The sequence below is a fragment of the Lagenorhynchus albirostris genome, chromosome 21 (genome assembly GCF_949774975.1).
Source record: "Lagenorhynchus albirostris chromosome 21, mLagAlb1.1, whole genome shotgun sequence".
Taxonomy (NCBI): Eukaryota; Metazoa; Chordata; class Mammalia; order Artiodactyla; family Delphinidae; genus Lagenorhynchus; species Lagenorhynchus albirostris.
Genome location: NC_083115.1, coordinates 757,925 through 777,221, shown reverse-complemented (window position 1 = coordinate 777,221; position 19,297 = coordinate 757,925). Strand labels below are relative to the sequence as shown.

Sequence of the window (19,297 nt, the reverse complement as noted above, 5' to 3'; positions counted from 1 at the left end):
TGCTGTACAGCAGAAATTAAACACAGCATTGTAAATCAACTATGCTTCAGTAAAATTTTAAAAAATTAAAAAAAAAATCCTCTACACCCCCAAATTATCAGAAAAGGAGGAGTGGCTTTATATTCAAGTTTTTACCATTTCTGAATTAGGGATGTTTGATTGTTTCTGAATAACAAAGAACTTTTGGAGAATACGTATTAGCTTGAAATAACTACAGATAATTCTAGTTGGGATGCTTACAGAGATCACTAAAACAGGTTTAAACAAAGAGGAGGAAACAAATTTAACACACATTTATTAATTATACCTGAAGAAATGATCCTGGAGTTGTAGGTGTTGGATGTCACTGTAAACTGGCTTTTAAAGGTGGCTTTTAAAGGTCAGACAGTGAGTGTAGCACTGAATGGATTCTGTGCATTAGGATAGAATTTCCAGCTACAGCATCACACAGCTTTAAAAATTGCTGTATCTCAACTTAAAGCAGAACCTAAGATGTAATATAACTGAAAATGAGACTGTGGTGGTAGCAAAGATTCTAACGACAATTGCATGTGAAAAGCTTGACTCTGATAATTACCAGAAATGTAAGTCAGAGCAAGTATTTTTATTGTTTTATGTAGTATGTTATTTTATATATGTACACAATTAACATAAAATATTATGAGAAGCTATTTGATTATTTAATGTACATCCTTAAAGTGTAGCCAACGACTTTTTGTCCATTGGGTTGCCTTATATTTAGGTATACCTGGTCTTTACTTCTTAGGAGATTTTAAGGGTTAAATGAAACAGTTAATTGGGTGTCTGCTGTGTAGTAAGCACTGGGTAAATAGGGACTGACAACAAGACCTGCTGCAGTTCTGTTTCCTGCTCTTTCCTTGTCATCACAGCTGGTGGGGGAGCAGGAACACAGTGGGGAGTGACTTGGAGGGTGACAGGGTAGCTTTATAGGTAAATAGCATCTTGCCCAGTCTCTCCTCCTCCAGGTCTCCACCCTCCACCCCCGCCGCCTCCCCACACAGTCTGTAGTGCAGAGAAGGCGCAGTGGTTCTGCACTCTGAGACGGCTCACCCTCTCCTCACCAATGCAGACCCTCAGGTCCACTGACTGTGGTCGTCCTGCCAAGCAGTCCTGGGAGAGTTGGAGAGTTTGTAGGTGATTTTAAATTATATCTTTACTGAACAGGAGGTTTCAGACATACACACTTTTTGTAAGGTATGTTTCCCTACAAGCTTACTAGTAGGGCTGTGTATATATTTCTTATAAGTTACAAGTGAATTTTTGTTATTTTTTTAAAACAATGTTCAGAGTATAAAGCTCTGGCATAACTGTCATTATTTCTAGTCTTGGTGTGCACACCTGTCCTCTCTGCTCACTTGGATTTATTTTCATGTTATGTCTTCCTGGATTCTGTTTTCTATGTTAATCTTAAACATTCAGATGTACCTTATAATAGAGACAGTAGACTAATATGTAAAAACTAAATTTTTATAATCCTGAAATTGGCACTGCGTATATTTGTTAACATCTAAGAACCAGAATTAAAAAATAAATAACTTGAGATAGGAAAACTGGCTTCTTCTTTTTTTTTTTTTTTTTGCGGTACGCGGGCCTCTCACTGTTGTGGCCTCTCCCATTGCGGAGCACAGGCTCCAGACACTCAGGCTCAGCGGCCATGGCTCACGGGCCCAGCCGCTCCGCGGCATGTGGGATCCTCCCAGACCGGGGCACGAACCCACGTCCCCTGCATCGGCAGGCGGACCCCCAACCACCGCGCCACCAGGGAAGCCTGGAAAACTGGCTTCTTATTTGTTGAAATTTGCTCAATAAAACGAAGTTATTTCAAATAAGGAACTATTGTTACCAGTTCTTCTGATAATCTTGTCTCCTCATGGATTTAGTAAGTAATAAAGGCAAATAATAAAATATCATATGTTGTGACAAAATTGGCATTATACAGTCTTTATTTGTAAAATATTTTTAGTTCTAAAATTTTATACTAAATTGGATAATAGTAGTTTGCTTGCCTGTTTGTATTACTTTGTTGGAAATTTTTGAGAAGTAACACGTTATATCAAATAGCAATTTATTACCTACAGCTTGTCAGTGCTAGTGACAATAAAGTCTAGAAATACATTACTGATTTTAAATTTTGTTATTCAAGAATAATTAATTATTCATTTCTCTTAAAACTTTCTTACAAGATTTGTATTTAGGATTTGTTTTAATCAGGTATGGTAAGTCACACAGACATGGGAATAATTGTCATGAAGAAAGAAGTGTACTCACAGATCTCTAGAAACACCTGCAGGGCCACATGGGGATAGAGGGGGGTGGGGAAGAGCACAGCCCAGCCTTTAATGGGGTTTTTGCTGGAAGGAATGGGTAAGGCAGGGTGATACCTGTGTAAGCTTAGGATTATATAGTTTGAATAATTTCAAGGGTTAAAGTCTAGGGGTAGTTCCTAGTTGTCCCATGCCAGGCCCTTGGGTGATGTAGAGCCGGGGAATATTGGCTTAGGTGGGAGAGGTTGAGGAAGGAGATGCATGGGGTGTGGCTCTGGATTGGTTGATTGGTGCATCAGAAGTGTACTCCCAGGGGAGTCCTTTGCTCTCTTCAGGAAATAGCTAGCCCTGGGAGGGGCTGACTCTCCAAGATCAAGGCCCCAAATGCCAGAGCGTCAACACAGAAAATAAGATACAGTCAATACAAACTTTATGTTAACACTCAAAATACTTTATAATTTAAATTTCATACTTTCTTCATTAAAAAACATTGGTTGCAGTTGGCTGTTGTATACTTTTGTTTAGAAGATCTTAAATTTTAATGAAAAAGTGTATTTTATAAATCTAGCTTTTTTGATTGGTACAGTCTGTCAGTGATATTTCTAGAAAAACAAATTATCTTTTACAGAGGAGATATAAACAGAATATTGGTTGGTAAATTTTTTAATGGTTCTCTCATCTGAATATTATTGATATTATCTGTCTTTCAAGGATAATGGCAGCTTTATTAGGTTACATTTCAGAAACAAAACAAAACCAGACAGTCAAAGACTTCAGGATGTCACTGCCAACCCAGTCGTAGACTCAGGTGCTGTTTCCACATGTATATTTTTTAGCGATAGTGTACATGAGAGACTAGAGAATATGTAACAAATTTATTTTCAAGCTTTACTTTTTAAAATGGTGAGTTTTAGGATGTCTGTCAAAGATATTGTTAATTAAAGCCTAATGTGAAACGCTAGACATTTGGAAATGAGACAGTTGTGTGGTTGAGACAGTTTCATTTCCTCAGTCACTGGTAGATGCATTTAAGGGGATCATCTTAGTTATGTAGCCTTTTTATAATCTCAGTAACTTTATTCAGCACCCTCATTCATGTATTTGAGTTTTTTCCCCTTGTAAGGAGCTTTCTTGGAAAGCACACCCAACAACTTCAGCTTATATCTCACAGAGAGTTGGTGATTCATGGGTTGGTTAATGTTTGTATGACACCAGCAAAGGTTGTCCTTTCTGCTTTTCCTACCAACTCTGGAAAAATTGCAGCTCTTCTTGGAGAAGTTTTTGAAAAGGGAGGAAGCTGGCAGTTGTAGTTTAAAAATGCAGTAATAATGCTAAAAGTAATGATGATTATAGTAACAATAATAATAATCTTGAGCTTTTATTATATACTAGTTGCTAGTATGAGTGCTTTATATATTTATATGAATAGTTAATTTAATTCTCAGAACAACCTCATTGTTTTCCTCATTTTTTTTGGATGAGAAAATTGAGCCCCTCAGAGGTTAAATCTTGCTTGAGGGACATAATTGGAAAGTGATGGAACCCAGACTACAAGTCTAGATTGTGCGCTTTAACCGTGCTTTTATAACTTAAAAATCTATAGCTCAGAAGTAAGGAAACTAAAGCCGAAAGATTTAAAGCCATTGGCCCAAGGTCACTGGAGCAGTCAACACTGAAATTCCTCTCCTGGGTGTCATTTTCACTATCTTCGTATGCTTTCTCTAGGTGTACTCTCTGCCTTTATCCTCTTATATTTGGGTGAATCTTCTTGCTATTTTTGACTTGCTGTGGTTCCAAATTCTGAAAATTATATTCTTCCTTTGGAATTGTTTTACTTGACAAGGAAGCCCCCAGGAGTCAGTGTAGCTTTATGGACTGAGAGGGTGGACTTTGCAGCCTTAGTGCCTGTAATTGAATCCTGCCTGTGCCGGTTTTAGCCATGTGAACTCATACAAGTCAGATACTTCTTATGTTTCAGTAGTTTTATCTGTAAAATGGGTTAATTATGGTAGCTATCCCACAGGGCTGCTGGTAGGAATAGATAAGTTAATACAATAAAGCTGCTTAGTGTGGTGCCTGGCACATAGTAAGCATTTTATAAATATTTTCTATTCTGGCTATATTATTTATGAGAAATGTATACTCCAAATTAAACTCAGCACATTATCTCACACCTATTAGGTACTCAGTAAATGCATACGGAGTGAATAAAAATAATCATCAATTGCTTTGTATTGGCCTTTGCTTTTTATACTAGTTGGAAAATTAAGGTTATAGAAGATGAGATATTTTCAATGTTTGTATTAACCTCTGTTACTAAGACTAAGGACCGATATTACACTATGCTCTTCATCTCGTGCTATTTTTCACTTCACTTTTCTCATCTACAAAACCATTAGTTTTTCATTTAGTATTTTTATTGAGATTGTGTAGAAAGGTATTGCATACATCTGAGGTACCATTGGTGATGTAAAAGTTTATGTCATCATATTTAAAACTAAATGTTAATGTCTTCGAATTTTTTCATGTCACATTTTCCAAGTAATATCAGCTACCCATTAAATAAGAATTTAATTGCAGGAATGGTAATGCAGTCGTCAGTAAAATGACTTTAGTTGGCAGCATCATTTAGCCGTGAGATGAGGACTGGGAAAGCAGGATTGAGATCCTCCCACGGCAGTTGTTCAACATTACATTTGCTTTTGCCTTTTCTGGTTAAATAACACAAGAATTAAACCCTTTAAAAGGGAGCCCATCCATCTCCTTTCACGCGTGTCCTTCTTGCATCAGAGAAAATGCTGCATAATTCTGAGATGACAGCCCCACCTCTGATGTCACCCGGGGTGGTACAGTCCTCTCCGAGGCTTTGCTGGGGTTCCTGCTGCTGCACTGGGGAAATGGTTACATTAAAGCTCACTCCCGTCATCTCCATTATCTCCTTGGAAGTAGTTTTCGCAAATATAGAAAGGCCCTACGGTGGTTGTTTTCGGTAAGCTACCAAGGTGGAGAGCGCAGAGGCAGACGGGAGCGTGAGGGCAGGCTGCTGTGCCTTTGTGACACAGGGAGAGGCGGCAGCTCGCTCAGCCGGGCTCCTGGTGCTCAGAGCGCTTCCATGGACATCACCCTGTGCATTGCAGGGCCACAGGGGCTGCCAGGAAATCTGAAACTCATTTGCTTCCAGTTACTAGAACGGCAGATTTTGAATTAGCCAGCTTCTTTTCTAGCTAACTTTTCTCAAGCGTTAAGCTGATGAACTGGGCATTTTCTATGATCAATGGGTAACTGCTGGAGCTACAGTAATCTCTGTGAGTAACCTCTATTTGTAGGTCTATGCAGGCAAATATATTTTGTATATTTATCTTTTGTAAAATGCTGCTGTAAAATGATCCGTCTGTATTATTGACTGCTTTTGCTTACTAGTCTTGTCTTTTGACCATCCCAGTAGGAGACTGCTGGGGCTGGATGAGGTTTTGCTGAATCCTGACTAGAGAAGCACATACTGCATTTATCCGGGGTGTCCACACCAGCCGTTCTTTAATTCCCCAGCCACCAGAAAGACACCACCTGCCCTCCGAGTGCTGTTGCCCAGAACCTCCCCTGGCTTTAACGTGGAAGGTTTATTTTAGCATCTGACATTGGATTTTTCAAAATTTTTATTTTTAAATAGAAAACAGAATATTATTCTTACCTGTAATTTTATTTCCTTTCATTGTTTTTTGTTGTTGTTCAAACGGCTTTCCTGGGAACACAGAATTCTATCATCCTGTTTCTCCCTGTTTCTGATGTATTATATAGAAAGAAAGAGGAAACCAGCTACCCCTGTAGTTTTAGAAAGCCATCATATTGTGGCACTGGATGGGAATGGGGAGGAGTTTCTCTTAAAGAGCTCAGACTGCTTTCCCCCTGCTCTGCCGGAGTCTCTGGAGGAGAGCGTGGCTAGCCCCAGGCAGCACCACAGCCGCTCCTTGAGCACTGTCCTTGAGGCTGAGGTGGCCTCTGCTGGAGGTTTATTTTTCCTCAGTTTACACATGGGGGTGTGTTTTTCTTATCTGTGGAAAGTGTCACTTTTAGAGTAGTTCAAGATTTATTTCTCTCTCACCAGGGAACTTGACTTCGGTGAAATTTGCATTTTCAGAGACGCTTGGAATTATTGCTCATGTCAATTTGCAGCCTGAATCCTTACCAAAACTGTGGGTCTCTTATTGAGCATGAAAACTACTGAATGCAAATATGGATCAGCTGAGGCTTGTGACAGGCTGGAGGCTGAGTGCAGCTGTTGTTTTCCACTGCACTTGACATCTGTCTTGGCACACAGCGGTTTAGGGAAGTCCACAGCTGTAGTGGATCATCACTGCTAGGCACTCCAGCCGCTTGGCATTTGTGATTTTTAAGAAAAAGAATTGTATAGTATTTTGAATTTCAACTTAAGTATTAAATTTCTTTAATATTTCAATTTTAAAATATTAAAATATTTAATAAAATATCTTAAATAAGAACTTATATTAATACCACCACATCTGTGTTAACTTTAGCAGAAGAGAGCCTGCTATAAACAAGACTGTGGAGTTCTTTAAAAGCTTAAACTTTTGCTTTTAAAAATAAAGAGAAAACAAAAAAAATCAGTGAAGATCAGAGAAATTTAAAAATTGGGTTTTCAGAGAGTAAAGTGGTGGTGACCAGGGGCTGTCAGGGTGGGGAAAATGGGGAGATGCTGGTCAAGGGTACAAACTTAGAGTTACAAGATGAATAAGTTCTGGGGCTCTGATGTAAAGCATCGTGATTATAGTTAATAATATTGTATGATGTACTTTGAAGCTGCTAAGAGAGTAGATCTTAAATGTTTTCACCACAAAAAAGGAAGTAATTGTGTGATGTGGCAGAGGTGTTAGCTCAAGCTATAGTGGTGATCATTTTTCAATCTCTAAGTTTATCAAATCAACACGTTGTATACCCTGAACCTACACAATGTTATATATGGATTACATCTCAATAAAGCTGGAAAAAATTAGAACATAAAATTGGGTTTTTAAAAGTGTGGATTCCTAACAGGAAGAAGTAGAAAAAGGATAGAATGGATGAAATCAGAGGAGCAATGATGATCAGAAGCGCTAAGACTGGAAGGAGAAGCACAAAGTGTGGATATAAGAAGAAACAAATGAGAGTGGATGATAGGTCAAAGTGGAGAATCCTACTGATTGAGAAAAGGAAACCAGCTTTTAAAAACAATGATTTTAAAGATAGATCTAAATTCAGCTCTTGCAGCTTAGAATTTCTCCTCCGTGATGAGTGCCAGGTCTCTGCACGCTGGCAGAGGCCTGGGTTAGGGTCACTGGGCTGCTCCTTAGCGCACTTGTCTTACCTACCGTGTGTTGTGTGCTGCTGCTCCTAGCCCACAGAGCTCCTCTGCAGTTGACTGGAATGGAAAGCTAGTCTCATTTCCCCAGGGACTACAATTGAAGGAGAAAAATTGGGTTCTGAATCATTAGTATGTGAAATTTAGTTTGTGATGAGCACAGCTGTAACTATTAATCACTTGGGGAAAGAGTGTCCAATTAATAGAACTGTCTCGTGTGCACATGCTAATAGCTTGTGTAGTGGTCGGCAGACCTTTTCCTGGGTTTTGTAATATATAAATACCTTAAATATCTGTGCTTTTAGAGAGTTATTAGTGACCAGGTAATAGCCAGCATCCTCAACTACATACTGTAGCCGTCTCCAAAGTGGGACTTTTATTAAGAGTGTGTAACAAAGTATAATGTACTTAGATTACTCATTTAGCAAATTATCATTACTCATACTCATTTTATATCACCTTTATCATACTAAATGTATTTTCTATTGCTTAGTAAAAATGGATTATTCTCCTGTTTGTTTCCTTTTTTTAAATAAAACTTTTTCTACTGCACTGCAAATCGAAACCATGCATGCATCACTGTGATACTGGAGGGGTTTATTGATTGTTAGAAACATTGATCATTGTTATTCACAGTTAAGGATTATGATTACTTATAGATAAAATGTATTTGAGATTTTTTACTCTGCAAGCCTTACTTTTTATGTTGCTTTGTAAATTGGACCTTTGTCTTCAATTTTTTTTTATTGATTTATGAAATTTCAGACTAAAGGGGACAATTAGGCACCCATCTGTCCATGGGATTGAATTCCTTCCTGACAGGTCGGGGGCAGTGTGTCTTTAAGGTTGTTTCTGTAAGTTTTCCAGTGTTGAAATAACTTAAGAATTTATAGTTCTTTTATCACACTAACTGATTATATACGTTTTAATATGTTTGGTAGCTGATATTCATTAGGGAACAGAGAGCACCAAGGGCATTACTGCATTTATGAACAACCTACAAGGGAAGGAGAGAAACTGACTTCTAGTGGCTGGGTTAGCCATGATTTGTAAAGGATTGAAAATGTGCTCAACTGTACTTATAAAAAATAGTGCTGTCTTGAAAGTGCCACACGAGAGTGAATTTGCCTATGCATTTTTATTTTACAAGTGATATATCCAGTGACATGAACCTTGAAAGTCTGGGAAAATCTCCCAGTTTTTAAAACCAGAAAAACCTTACCTTTCCCTCAGCTTCTTTCTTTTAAGCTACAATGTAATTTCTTTAAGGCTATGTACAGATGTTAATGTACAGGCATTTACTAATGCTCAGTTTTACATTTGTGGGTTTTTTTTTAGGACTTTATGGTCTTTTGCCTAAAGGTAGAGTCATTGACCATTCACTGTGGGAGAAATTCACTGTGAGCTGTAAACTAAAGACAGGTCCCATCACAGTCGAGGTGGTTCTCTTCCTCTGCTGAAAGGATCCTGGACCAGCTGGATGGCAAACCCAGACCAGAATGCACAAGGCTTTCTCTTGATTGGAAGGAGAGGCTGCATGTTTTCTTTACCTCTTGTTTACTTGATTGAACACTTGGACCTTTCAGTTAGGAGGTAGGAACTCTTAAGATTATCTTTCAGAATAAAAATTAACCATTTAAATGTAGTCAGAACAACTTCTAGATATTGTTGTAGTTCTCTGGAGAAGTACTACCATATTTTAAAGTGTATACAGATTACCTGGGGTTCTTTTTAGAAATACAGATTCTGATTAGGAAGGTCTGAGATGGTACTTGAGTCTGCATTTTGAACAGACTCCTGGGTGATACCTATGCTGCTGTCCCCTGGCCACATTTTGAGTAGGAAGGTTCTAGGGCAGTGCTTTCAAACAGACTTCTCTGTGAGCATGGAAAAATATTCTGTATCTCTGGTGCAATATGATAGCCACTAGCAACATATGGTATTGAGCACTGGATTTTCAGTTTAATTTTAATTAATTTTTAAGTAGTTATATGTGGCTGTGGCTACCATATAGGGCAACATAGCATTTAGAGAGTAAGTTAAACAATTGAGAAATTAATGTTTAATGGTAACAACCCATGTAGGATCATGGTGAATTCTAGAACTATGGCCAAGGTTGTCCCCACTTAACTTTACCACTGCTTTACCACTGCTCTCTGCAAGAGAACATATATGCAGATAGAGTTGCTGGACTGCAAGCTCCTTGTTAGGAAGGACGACCCCGCCCCCCACCCCCACCCCCCGCAATGTTTCCAGCATTCTCTTCAGCCTGTACTTGGGAGTAGGGGACAGAACTTAGGTGGCATTGACGTGTAGTATTTTGCTTGGGTTTTGGGAGGCTTCTTTCTGTTTCTCTTTTGAGGTTCTATTAAATGGTATCCTGTTGGTTATAGGACATTCTTCATTCATTCATTGATTCAACAAATATATCCATTTTGCTCGGTACTGTTATTCTAGGCTCCGGGGATATAATGGTAAAGAAATCAGACAAAGTGCTTCTCTTTTGGAGTTTATATTCTAGTGGCAACAACACAAAATAAGACAAAACAAACAAAGAATCTTTTCCTAAAAATGACTGGGCCTAGTTCCTAGGGAATGTGTGTATGATTCGTAATTGTGGTTTCATGGACGTGGCCCCCATAGTCTTTTGGGAAACCTATATCCAGTTGCTCAGAATCCCTTATGATAAACTTCTTTACTTCACATTTCTACTGTGAAGCTGTGACCAAGTCTGCAGAAGACTTGCCAAATAGTTCTTTTTCTTCTTCTTTTTTTTTCCTTCAGCCATTTTCTTTTAAGGAGTTTGCTACTCAGAGTAGAAAGAAATCCATTTCATTTACTGGGCCTCAAGCAGGGTCAGTCTTAGAAGGGCCACGGTTTTTCTGAAGCTCATCTTTTGGAGCAGGCTTGTTTCTCCATGATTTCGAGAATTCTTTTTTGAAGTATAATTGACATACAATATTATATTAGTTTCAGGTGTACAATGTAATGATTCATTATTGTATATGTTGTGAAATGATCACCACAGTAAGTCCATCACCATACGTAGTTACAGAAATTATTTTTCTTGTGATGAGGACTTTTAAGATCTACTCTCTTATCAACTTTCAAATATGCAAGACAGTATTATTAACTATGGTCCCCGTGCTGTATATTACATCCCCATGATTATTTTATAGCTGGAAGTGTGTACCTTTTGAATCACTTTACCCGTTTCACCTCCCCCCACATCCTTCTGACAACTTCCAGTCTCTCCTCTGTATATGTGAGCTTGTTTTTGTTTTTGTTTTTTTTTAAGGTTCCACATGTAAGTGAGACCATTCAGTATGTGTCTTCCTCTGACTTATTTCATTTAGCATAATGTCCTCAAGGTCCAATCATATTGTTGCAAATGGCAAGATTTCATTCTTTTTTATGGCTGAATAATATCCCATTATATAAACTATATATAATATATATATATACCACAGTTTCTTTATCCATTCATCCATCTATGGGCACTTAGGTTGTTTCCATATCTTGGCTATTGTAAATAATGCTGCAGTGAACATAGGGGTGCAGATATCTTTTTTTTTTGTTTTCTTCAGGTAAATACCCATAAGTGGAATTGCTGTATCATATGGTAGTTCTATTTTTAATTTTTTGAGGAACCTCCACACGCTGGAGGTTGCGCTAATTTACGTTCCATCAACAGTGTACTAGGGTTCTCTTTTCTTCACATCCTTACCAACACTTTTTATTTCTTATCGTTTTTTTTCTTTTTTTTTTTCTTGAGGTGTGCGGGCCTCTCACTGTTGTGGCCTCTCCCGTTGCGGAGCACAGGCTCCGGACGTGCAGGCTCAGCAGCCATGGCTCACAGGCCCAGCAGCTCCGCAGCATGTGGAATCTTCCCGGACCGGGGCACGAACCCGTGTCCCCTGCATCAGCAGGCGGACTCTTAACCACTGTGCCACCAGGGAAGCCCTCAGAAGATTTTTTAAATTTCAGGGAAAAGATTGAAGACACATACTAGGGTATCTCACTACCAATAAAGATGGAGGGCAGGGGAGGGATGTAAAGCTTAGTAGAGGTAAAATAGATAAGCTCTGGTTTTTATTTGTTGTATCATGTTGGCAAGTACATCATTCCTTTGAGCCTGTTTTCTTGCTAATTATGTTAGGTAGCCAAATTAATTCTTTGATTCCTTTGACTTTTGCAGTTTTATATTCTATGATCCTCATTTTTTGTAAAGGCATACTCTAACTTAAATAAAAGCATTATAACGTCTATAGGAAGTATTTCCCACTGTGATCTAAGTACTTCTCTAACAATTTAAAGCTATTTTACTAAGTTAAAGAAAAAAGCCCATGCTTTTGGATTGTATACTTTTTTCTTTCATTGCATTTTAACAATAAATTTATAGCTTTTAAACTACGGAGGAAATTAAGTCCCCTGAATTATTAAGGAAGAGAAAACTGTTAAAAGCCTAAAAAGTGTAGAATATGAAAAATGTTTTTTAAAAAAGTGTAAAAAGGTGTAAATAAATGCCAATATAGAATATTTCCCAATTCATTTTGTTAAGCCCACATTACTACCCAAACCAGAGATAGCACAAGACAACTACAGACCAATATTGTTTATGAATATAGGTGCAAAAATACTAAAAAGCTGAATCTAGCAACTTTTAAAAAAGGATTATGCACCATGACCAAGTGGTATTTATTCCAGGAATGCAAGGTTGGTTCAGTATATAAAGGTCAGTTAATGTAATTCACTCTTACTAGATTAAAAGACAAAACCCACATGGAAATCTCAATTGACAGAGAAAAAACATTTGACAAAACTTGGCACCCTTTCATGATAGAAACACTTGACAAACTGGGAGTAGAAGGGATCTTCCTTACGCTGATATATAGCGCGTTTGTGAAAAACCCACAGCTAATATCATACTTAATGGTAAAAGACTGAAAGCTTTCTCTTAAGATCCAGAACAAGACAAGGATGTCTAGCTCTTACCACTTCCAGTCAACATTGTACTAGAGGGTCTGGCCAGTGCAGTTAGGCAAGAAAAAGAAATAAAAGACATCCAGATAAGAAAGAAAAAAAGTAAAATTATCTCTGTTCACAGACAACATGATCTTATAGGAAATCCTAAGGAATCCACAAAAAAGCTATTAGTACTAAATAGTAAGTTCGGCAACCAGTTGTATTTCTATATGCTAGCAGTGAATAATCTGAAAATGAAAAAATTTCTGCATATTATAGTATCAAAAAGAAAATACTTAGGGGAGTAAGTTTAACAAAAGTAATGTAAAACTTGTACATTTAAAACAAAAACATGTTAAAAGAAATTAAAGAAAATTAAATAAATGGAAAGACATCCTATAGTCATGGATCAAAAGACTTAATAGTACTATTGTTAGGATGCAGTGCTCTACAGATTCATCCCAGCCTCTATGAACATTTCGGGTGTCTGGCAAGCTGATCCTAAAATTCATATGGAAAATGCCAGGGTCCCAGAGTAGCCAAAACAACCTGGAAAAGGAAGGACAAAGTAGGAGGACTCACACTTCCTGATTTTACTTCTGCAAAGCTACAGTAATCAAGATGGTGTTATACTTGCTACTAGCTCAAAGGAATAGAATTTAGAGTACAGGCATAAACCTTTACGTTTATGGTCAGTTGATTTTCTATGAAGGTATTAATGCAGTTCAGTGGGGGAAATAGTTTTTTTCAACAGTAGTGCTGGGACAGTGGATATCCACATGCAACAGAATGACGTTGGAGCTCCACTTTACCCCATATACAAGAGTTAATTCAAAATGGATCAAAGGTCTACATGTAATAGCTAACACTGTAAAACTCCTAAAAAAAAAGGAATAAATCTTTGTGACCTTGGATTAGACAATAATTTGTTGCATATGACACCAAAGACACAAGCAACAAAATAAAAAAATAGATGTTGGATTTTATTAAAATTTTTAAAAATTGTGCTTCAAAATAAACACCATCGGGCTTCCCTGGTGGCGCAGTGGTTGAGAGTCCGCCTGCTGATGCAGGGGACACGGGTTCGTGCCCCTGTCCGGGAAGATCACACATGCCGCGGAGCGGCTAGGCCCGTGAGCCATGGCCGCTTGGCCTGCGCGTCCAGAGCCTGTGCTCCGCAATGGGAGAGGCCACAACAGTGAGAGGCCCGTGCACCGCAAAACAAAAAAACAAGAAAACAAAACACCATCAACTAAGGGAAGAGACAACCCACAGAATGGGAGAAAATGTTTGCAAAGTATATATATGATAAGGAACTTCTGTCCAGAATATACAAAGGACTCTTACAACTCAATAATAAAAAGACAAGTAACCCAATTATAAAATGGGCAAAGGATTTGAATGGATATGTCTCTGAAGAAGACATACAAATGGCCAATAAGCATGTGACAAGATGCTCAATATCATTAATCACTACCACAGTGATTAATGATATTGAGCAAAATCAGAACTACAGTGAGATAGCATTTCACATCTACTAAGACAGCTATAATAAAAAATATGGGCAGTACTAGAACCCTCAGACTTTGCTGGTAGGAATGTAAAATGGTGTAGTTGCTTTGGAAAACTGGCAGTTTCTCCAAACATTAAAGAGAGAGAGTTACCATGTGACCCAGAATCCACTCATAGATATATACCCAAGAGAACTGAAAATAAATGTAGACACAAAAACTTGTACACAAATGTTCATTATTTATAATAGCTAAAATGTGGAAATAACACAAATGTCCATCAGCAGATGAATGGAAAGAAACTGTGGTATATCCATACAATGGAATATTATTTGTCAATAAAAAGAAAAGAAGTTCTGGTACATGGTACAGTGTGGATAAACCTTGAAAGCATTGTGCTAGGTGGAAAAAAAGACAAAAAATGCCACATATTGTGTGATTCTGTTGATATGAAGTAGAACACGTGAATCCATAGAGACAGAAGGTAGGTTGGTAGTTACCAGGGGCTGAGGAATGGTGGCTAATGGATTGGATATAGATTTTATGGTGGTGGTAGGAGGTGATGAAAATGTTCTGGAATTAGGTTGCGGTGATGGTCACACAATTTTGTGAATATATTAAAGACAACTGAATCTTAAAAGTCCTATCACAGTCTTTATTGAAAAATTTAAAATGTCAGTGTGCCACAGGAAGAGGAATCTTTATTGCTTTTAACTGTCTTCCTTTTCAAAATCAGGGTTTGAAAGTTGCTTCCTCCTCAGATTTCAAGCAAGCCGCATCCTCTTACTTCTGTCTTGTGAAGGTACTATCAATACTACAATCACAGAGAAGTGCTTCTTGGATTCCATCAATACTGATTCAAATTTAATTTAAAAAATGTATTTCAAATTATTTCAAAAATGAAATGTGAAACTGAATACACTCTTAGATGTATTATTATTTATCAGATTTTCCACACTGTGGGATACTATACATTAACTTATGTTTCCAAGTTACCTCATTTTGTACATGCCTTGGAATCAAGTCTTTCATGTCATTTCATTGTATATATTCAGACAGTCATCAAACATTTCACTGAATAGGAAGGTGGTAGCTGGCAATGCTTTAAAAGCAATAACAAAAACAACAGGTGTCCTCTGTCATAAAGTTGTCCAAGTGAGGACCCTACATTTCCAGGGTAGATGAGGATATTCTCGATACAAAGTAACCAAAACCAAGTTCAGAAGGAAATTGGATCCTGGGGTGATAGGACTGTAACTGTTATCCATAAATCCTCAATTTAAAATTCTGTTATCAGAGTGTCTTCATTTTTCTCATTGACTGCCGTTTTAATAAGAAAAGGATGTAAATTTGATCCTACATAGTAAATATATGCTAATTGTTTTTACTGCTTCATATATTGGGGTTCTGCATATGATACCATTTAAATTTTATTCATTTGGGATCCCAGAGATCTTTCTTAACATACTAAGTTTCCTATTCCATTTTGACTTCAGTCTCATTCCCCAGGGATGTTCTGAAAGCATTCCCCCCCACAACAGAAATCCAACAGTGAAGGGGAAGCTTCCAGCCAAAAAAATATTTACTGACTTTAAATAGATCATATCTTTTTTCTGAGGCTTCCATCTCAGAGATTGCACTGCACAGGTATTGTTGGCTGGATCGTAAGACTATTTGTTGTTGTGCCCAATATAAATACTTTAGTTGCTATTTCATGAGTGGTATTTGGAAAATGATACATATCCTTATTTTCATCTGTTCTTGCGTATGCAGCAACCGAGGTGTGTGTGTGGGACTTCATCAGAAGCAGGGTTGAATAGGGCGTGTGTCATTAGATCGTCTCTGTCTGTGCCAAAACCTTTGTGGGTACTCTCGTGTAAGCTAAGTGGAAGGGACCACCGGCAGGGTTATGAGAAGCAAGTGTTGCAGAGGTGGGGGCAGGAGACAGTGAAAGGATCCCATAAGGATGACTGAATGCCTGATGCGTATGGAGATTTATTAACACACATTGGAATCTGTTGTTCAGAACAAGTCATGTGTCCATTCTGTTCTCTTTGTAGGTGATCATGGAGGAAGCACTTTACTCCCCCCGAATGTCACAAATGAATTTCCAGAATATGGGACCATGGAGGAAAGTGGAGAAGGCCTAAGAGCCTCTCTCGAGTTTGATGCCGAGTCTCTGCCGTGCTGCCCTCAGGTGCAGCAGAGGGTCCAGTCTCTTGCTGGCCATCCCTCTGGGCTTCTCAGTGTTACCGGAGGACCAAAAGATGTCAGAGAGGTCCCCTCTCAGAGTCATCTCAAGGAACAGAGTTTACAACCCATTGACTCTTTGATTTCAGCTCTGAAAGCCACAGAAGCCAGAATAGTTTCAGGAACATTGCAGGCTACAAAGGTACTGGATGGAGATGCGGTTTCTACTTTTTTAGTTCAGCAGGTGGAACAAGAGCCAGACCCTGCCAGTCATAAAACACAGAGAGCCAACACACTGTTCCCTGCTGGCCGAGAAAAGTCACCCGATATACCTCTTTCAGCTGAAGTTACGACTGAGGAAGGTTTTTATTTGAGCATCCAGGAGGACCTGACTGCACTATTAACTGGAGAAACTCAAGCAGAGCTTTCCCTAAGAGCTAATAATGGGAGAAAGGGGGCTGTCCATGTGCAGGAGCCAGCTTGTCCAGCATCCTCCGTGGGGAGCCCCGTGACCCACAGCTCAGTGGGAAGTGCTGGTTTATTGAGAGAGAGGAGATCTGATCAGGGGAGAGAGCACCCAGAGCAATGTGGTCGAGGCAGCTCCTCAGGACGCCCAGGCCAGGTCAAACATGTGGAATTTCAAGGGGTGGAAATATTGTGGACAGGAGGGGAGAAAAGAGGGACATGGCAACCTGTGGATTTTCAGACATCATTGGAAAGGACAACCCCTCCTGAAAGCAAAGAGTTTTCTAAAGTGCCAAGCCATCTCATCTCATCTGCTGGTTTGTGTGATTCAGCTGGTTTAACTGAGAGTGTTTGGGATGACACCTGGAGAGCTCCTTCAGAGAGGCTGGCCACTGGCTCAGGGCCATTTCTGCCTGAGCCTCTTCATGAGAGTGGAGAGGATGAAGTCTTCCTAAGGGAAAACAAGGAACATCTTGAGACGAAACCTGAATTGGAGAGAGACAGGGAAAGGTGAGCTCGCATAGTATCCTGCTGTCTGTGATGCCAGTGAGAACTCGATTCACAATATCCTGGGTCCTTGTTTACCACAGAATGGAAGAGAAGTGACTGTAAGCTGTGTTGCTTCTAAGGTTCCGAGATGTTAAAGTGGTCTTGTTATAAAGTTGTCCATATGGGGAGACTGTGAACTCTAAACTAGGTGACTCCATTTCTGATGTTTTATTGTATTTGACAGGTTGCAACTTCTCCAACATCAAGGTAACTAAATACCCCACGATTATCTTTAACAATGTGGAAAGGTTTGAACTCTTTTTGACATCCTGTAGTCATTACATCCTAACTCAGGCATTTCTTCTGGGTGCAGCACCGTTGCCTGCATACAGCCTTATACATGTAGGAACACAGAGGCTGGCTCAGTTTTCTAGATTGAAAGAGATCAGGAGGTCAGAATTCAGTTCTTCCATGACACTCACATGGGTCTCCCTTCTCACAAGCAGCATGTTTTGATTACAGCCCTGATGAGTAAACTTGGCATCATATGGTATTTCCTGGTCTCTCCCTACATTTCTGGCATCCATACCAGCTGTGAGACTGGAAAAATGGAAGCCATACCCGTCTGTCTTCACTTCCTTTGCTTGTAGTCTGACTGTAGAGTGTTCCTCTTGGCAAAGTCATTTCAAATGTGTGCCGTCTTGTCAGTCCTCCACCTGTGGTAGTTTACATGGGAAAACATCTGTGTCATGCCTGAAGGGTTTTGTTTGTTTGGTGTAAGGAGATGCCGTTTTCTCCACAGTTAACTAACAGATCCACGAAGAGATGCTCCTTTAGGATGGCTGTCAGGACTCCTCTCCCTCCCGTCCCCATCCCCCCTACACAGAAAATCTCCAGACTCCCCTCAAAAGGAGCCCTGATATGTGGTACATGGCTCGGTAATTATATTCCCACTGGGGTATGCACTTCTGTGCCTGTGCAGATTATTAATTCATTCCTCCTTTCCTCCCGCCCTCCTTCCCTTCCTGTCCTTTCACAAATGGTTTTCAGTTGTCTGCTCTGTCCTTGATACGGCTAGAGATGCTGGGCATAAAGGAATGTTCAAAATAGACATGGCCCTGGGAATTCCCTGGCGGTCCAGTGGTTAGGACTCTGTGCTTCCGCTGCAGGGGGCATGGGTTCCATTCTTGGTTGGGAAACTAAGATCATGCAAGCTGTGCGGTGAGGGCAAAAAAAAAAAAAAAAACAGTGGAAAATAGACATGGCCTGAGGTCACTGACCTCATGGAATTTACTTCTGAAGATCAACACATTAATAATGCTGGGACCTCTAATTGTGCTGGGTTCCGTAAAGGAGAAGAAGGGAGACATACTAGAAAGAATAGTTTTGTTTTAAAGTTTTTTTTGACGTGGACCATTTTTAATGTCTTTATTGAATTTGTTACAGTATTGCTTCTGCTTCACCTTTTGGCCCTTTGGCCCCGAGGCGAGGCACGTGGGATCCCAGCTGCCCAGCCAGGGTTCAGACCCTCACCCCGGCATTGGAACGCGAAGTCCCAACCACTGGACCGCCAGGGAGGTCCCTAGAAAGAATAGTCTGAATGCAGGAGAGAGGCTGATTCGGTTGATGGCTTGGGGAAGGCCTTTCTGTGGAAGTGATAGTTATGCTGAGACTTCAGGAATGAATACGTGTTTGCCCAGCAGAGAATGGGGAGAAGGATATTCCAGGCAGAGGGAACCACCTGGGCAAAGGAGGACTGCTTGTCGCTAATGGAGCATGCTTCCTGGGCACTGCGAAGCAGAAGCCTCCAGGTGCCTTTTAAGATGTGACCCTCCGTCCGCCCTTCTCCCCGTGTGGCTGGAGCCTGGGGGCTGGGGGAGGGTGGGAAGTAGGTGAGCAGAGGTAGGGAGGGGCCTCATCCTGAGCTTCCTGTTTCACTGCAAGTGCCCTGAGGAGCCATTTAGAGGTAGAACCCAGAATAGTACTTGGTGTGGGGTAGACCTTCAGTAATTTAAAAACAGCAGAGACAACTGTACTGT

General features: G+C 39.7%; 1 protein-coding gene across 1 annotated transcript in view; it reads left to right on the top strand.

Moving 5' to 3' along the window:
* PSD3 (pleckstrin and Sec7 domain containing 3) overlaps positions 1 to 19,297 on the top strand; it is a 496,191-nt gene that overhangs the window by 102,480 nt on the left and 374,414 nt on the right. The window contains exon 3 of the mRNA XM_060136247.1: positions 16,175 to 17,279. Within this exon, the coding sequence (XP_059992230.1) occupies positions 16,175 to 17,279 (1,105 nt within the window). The remainder of the gene's footprint in view (positions 1 to 16,174; positions 17,280 to 19,297) is intronic.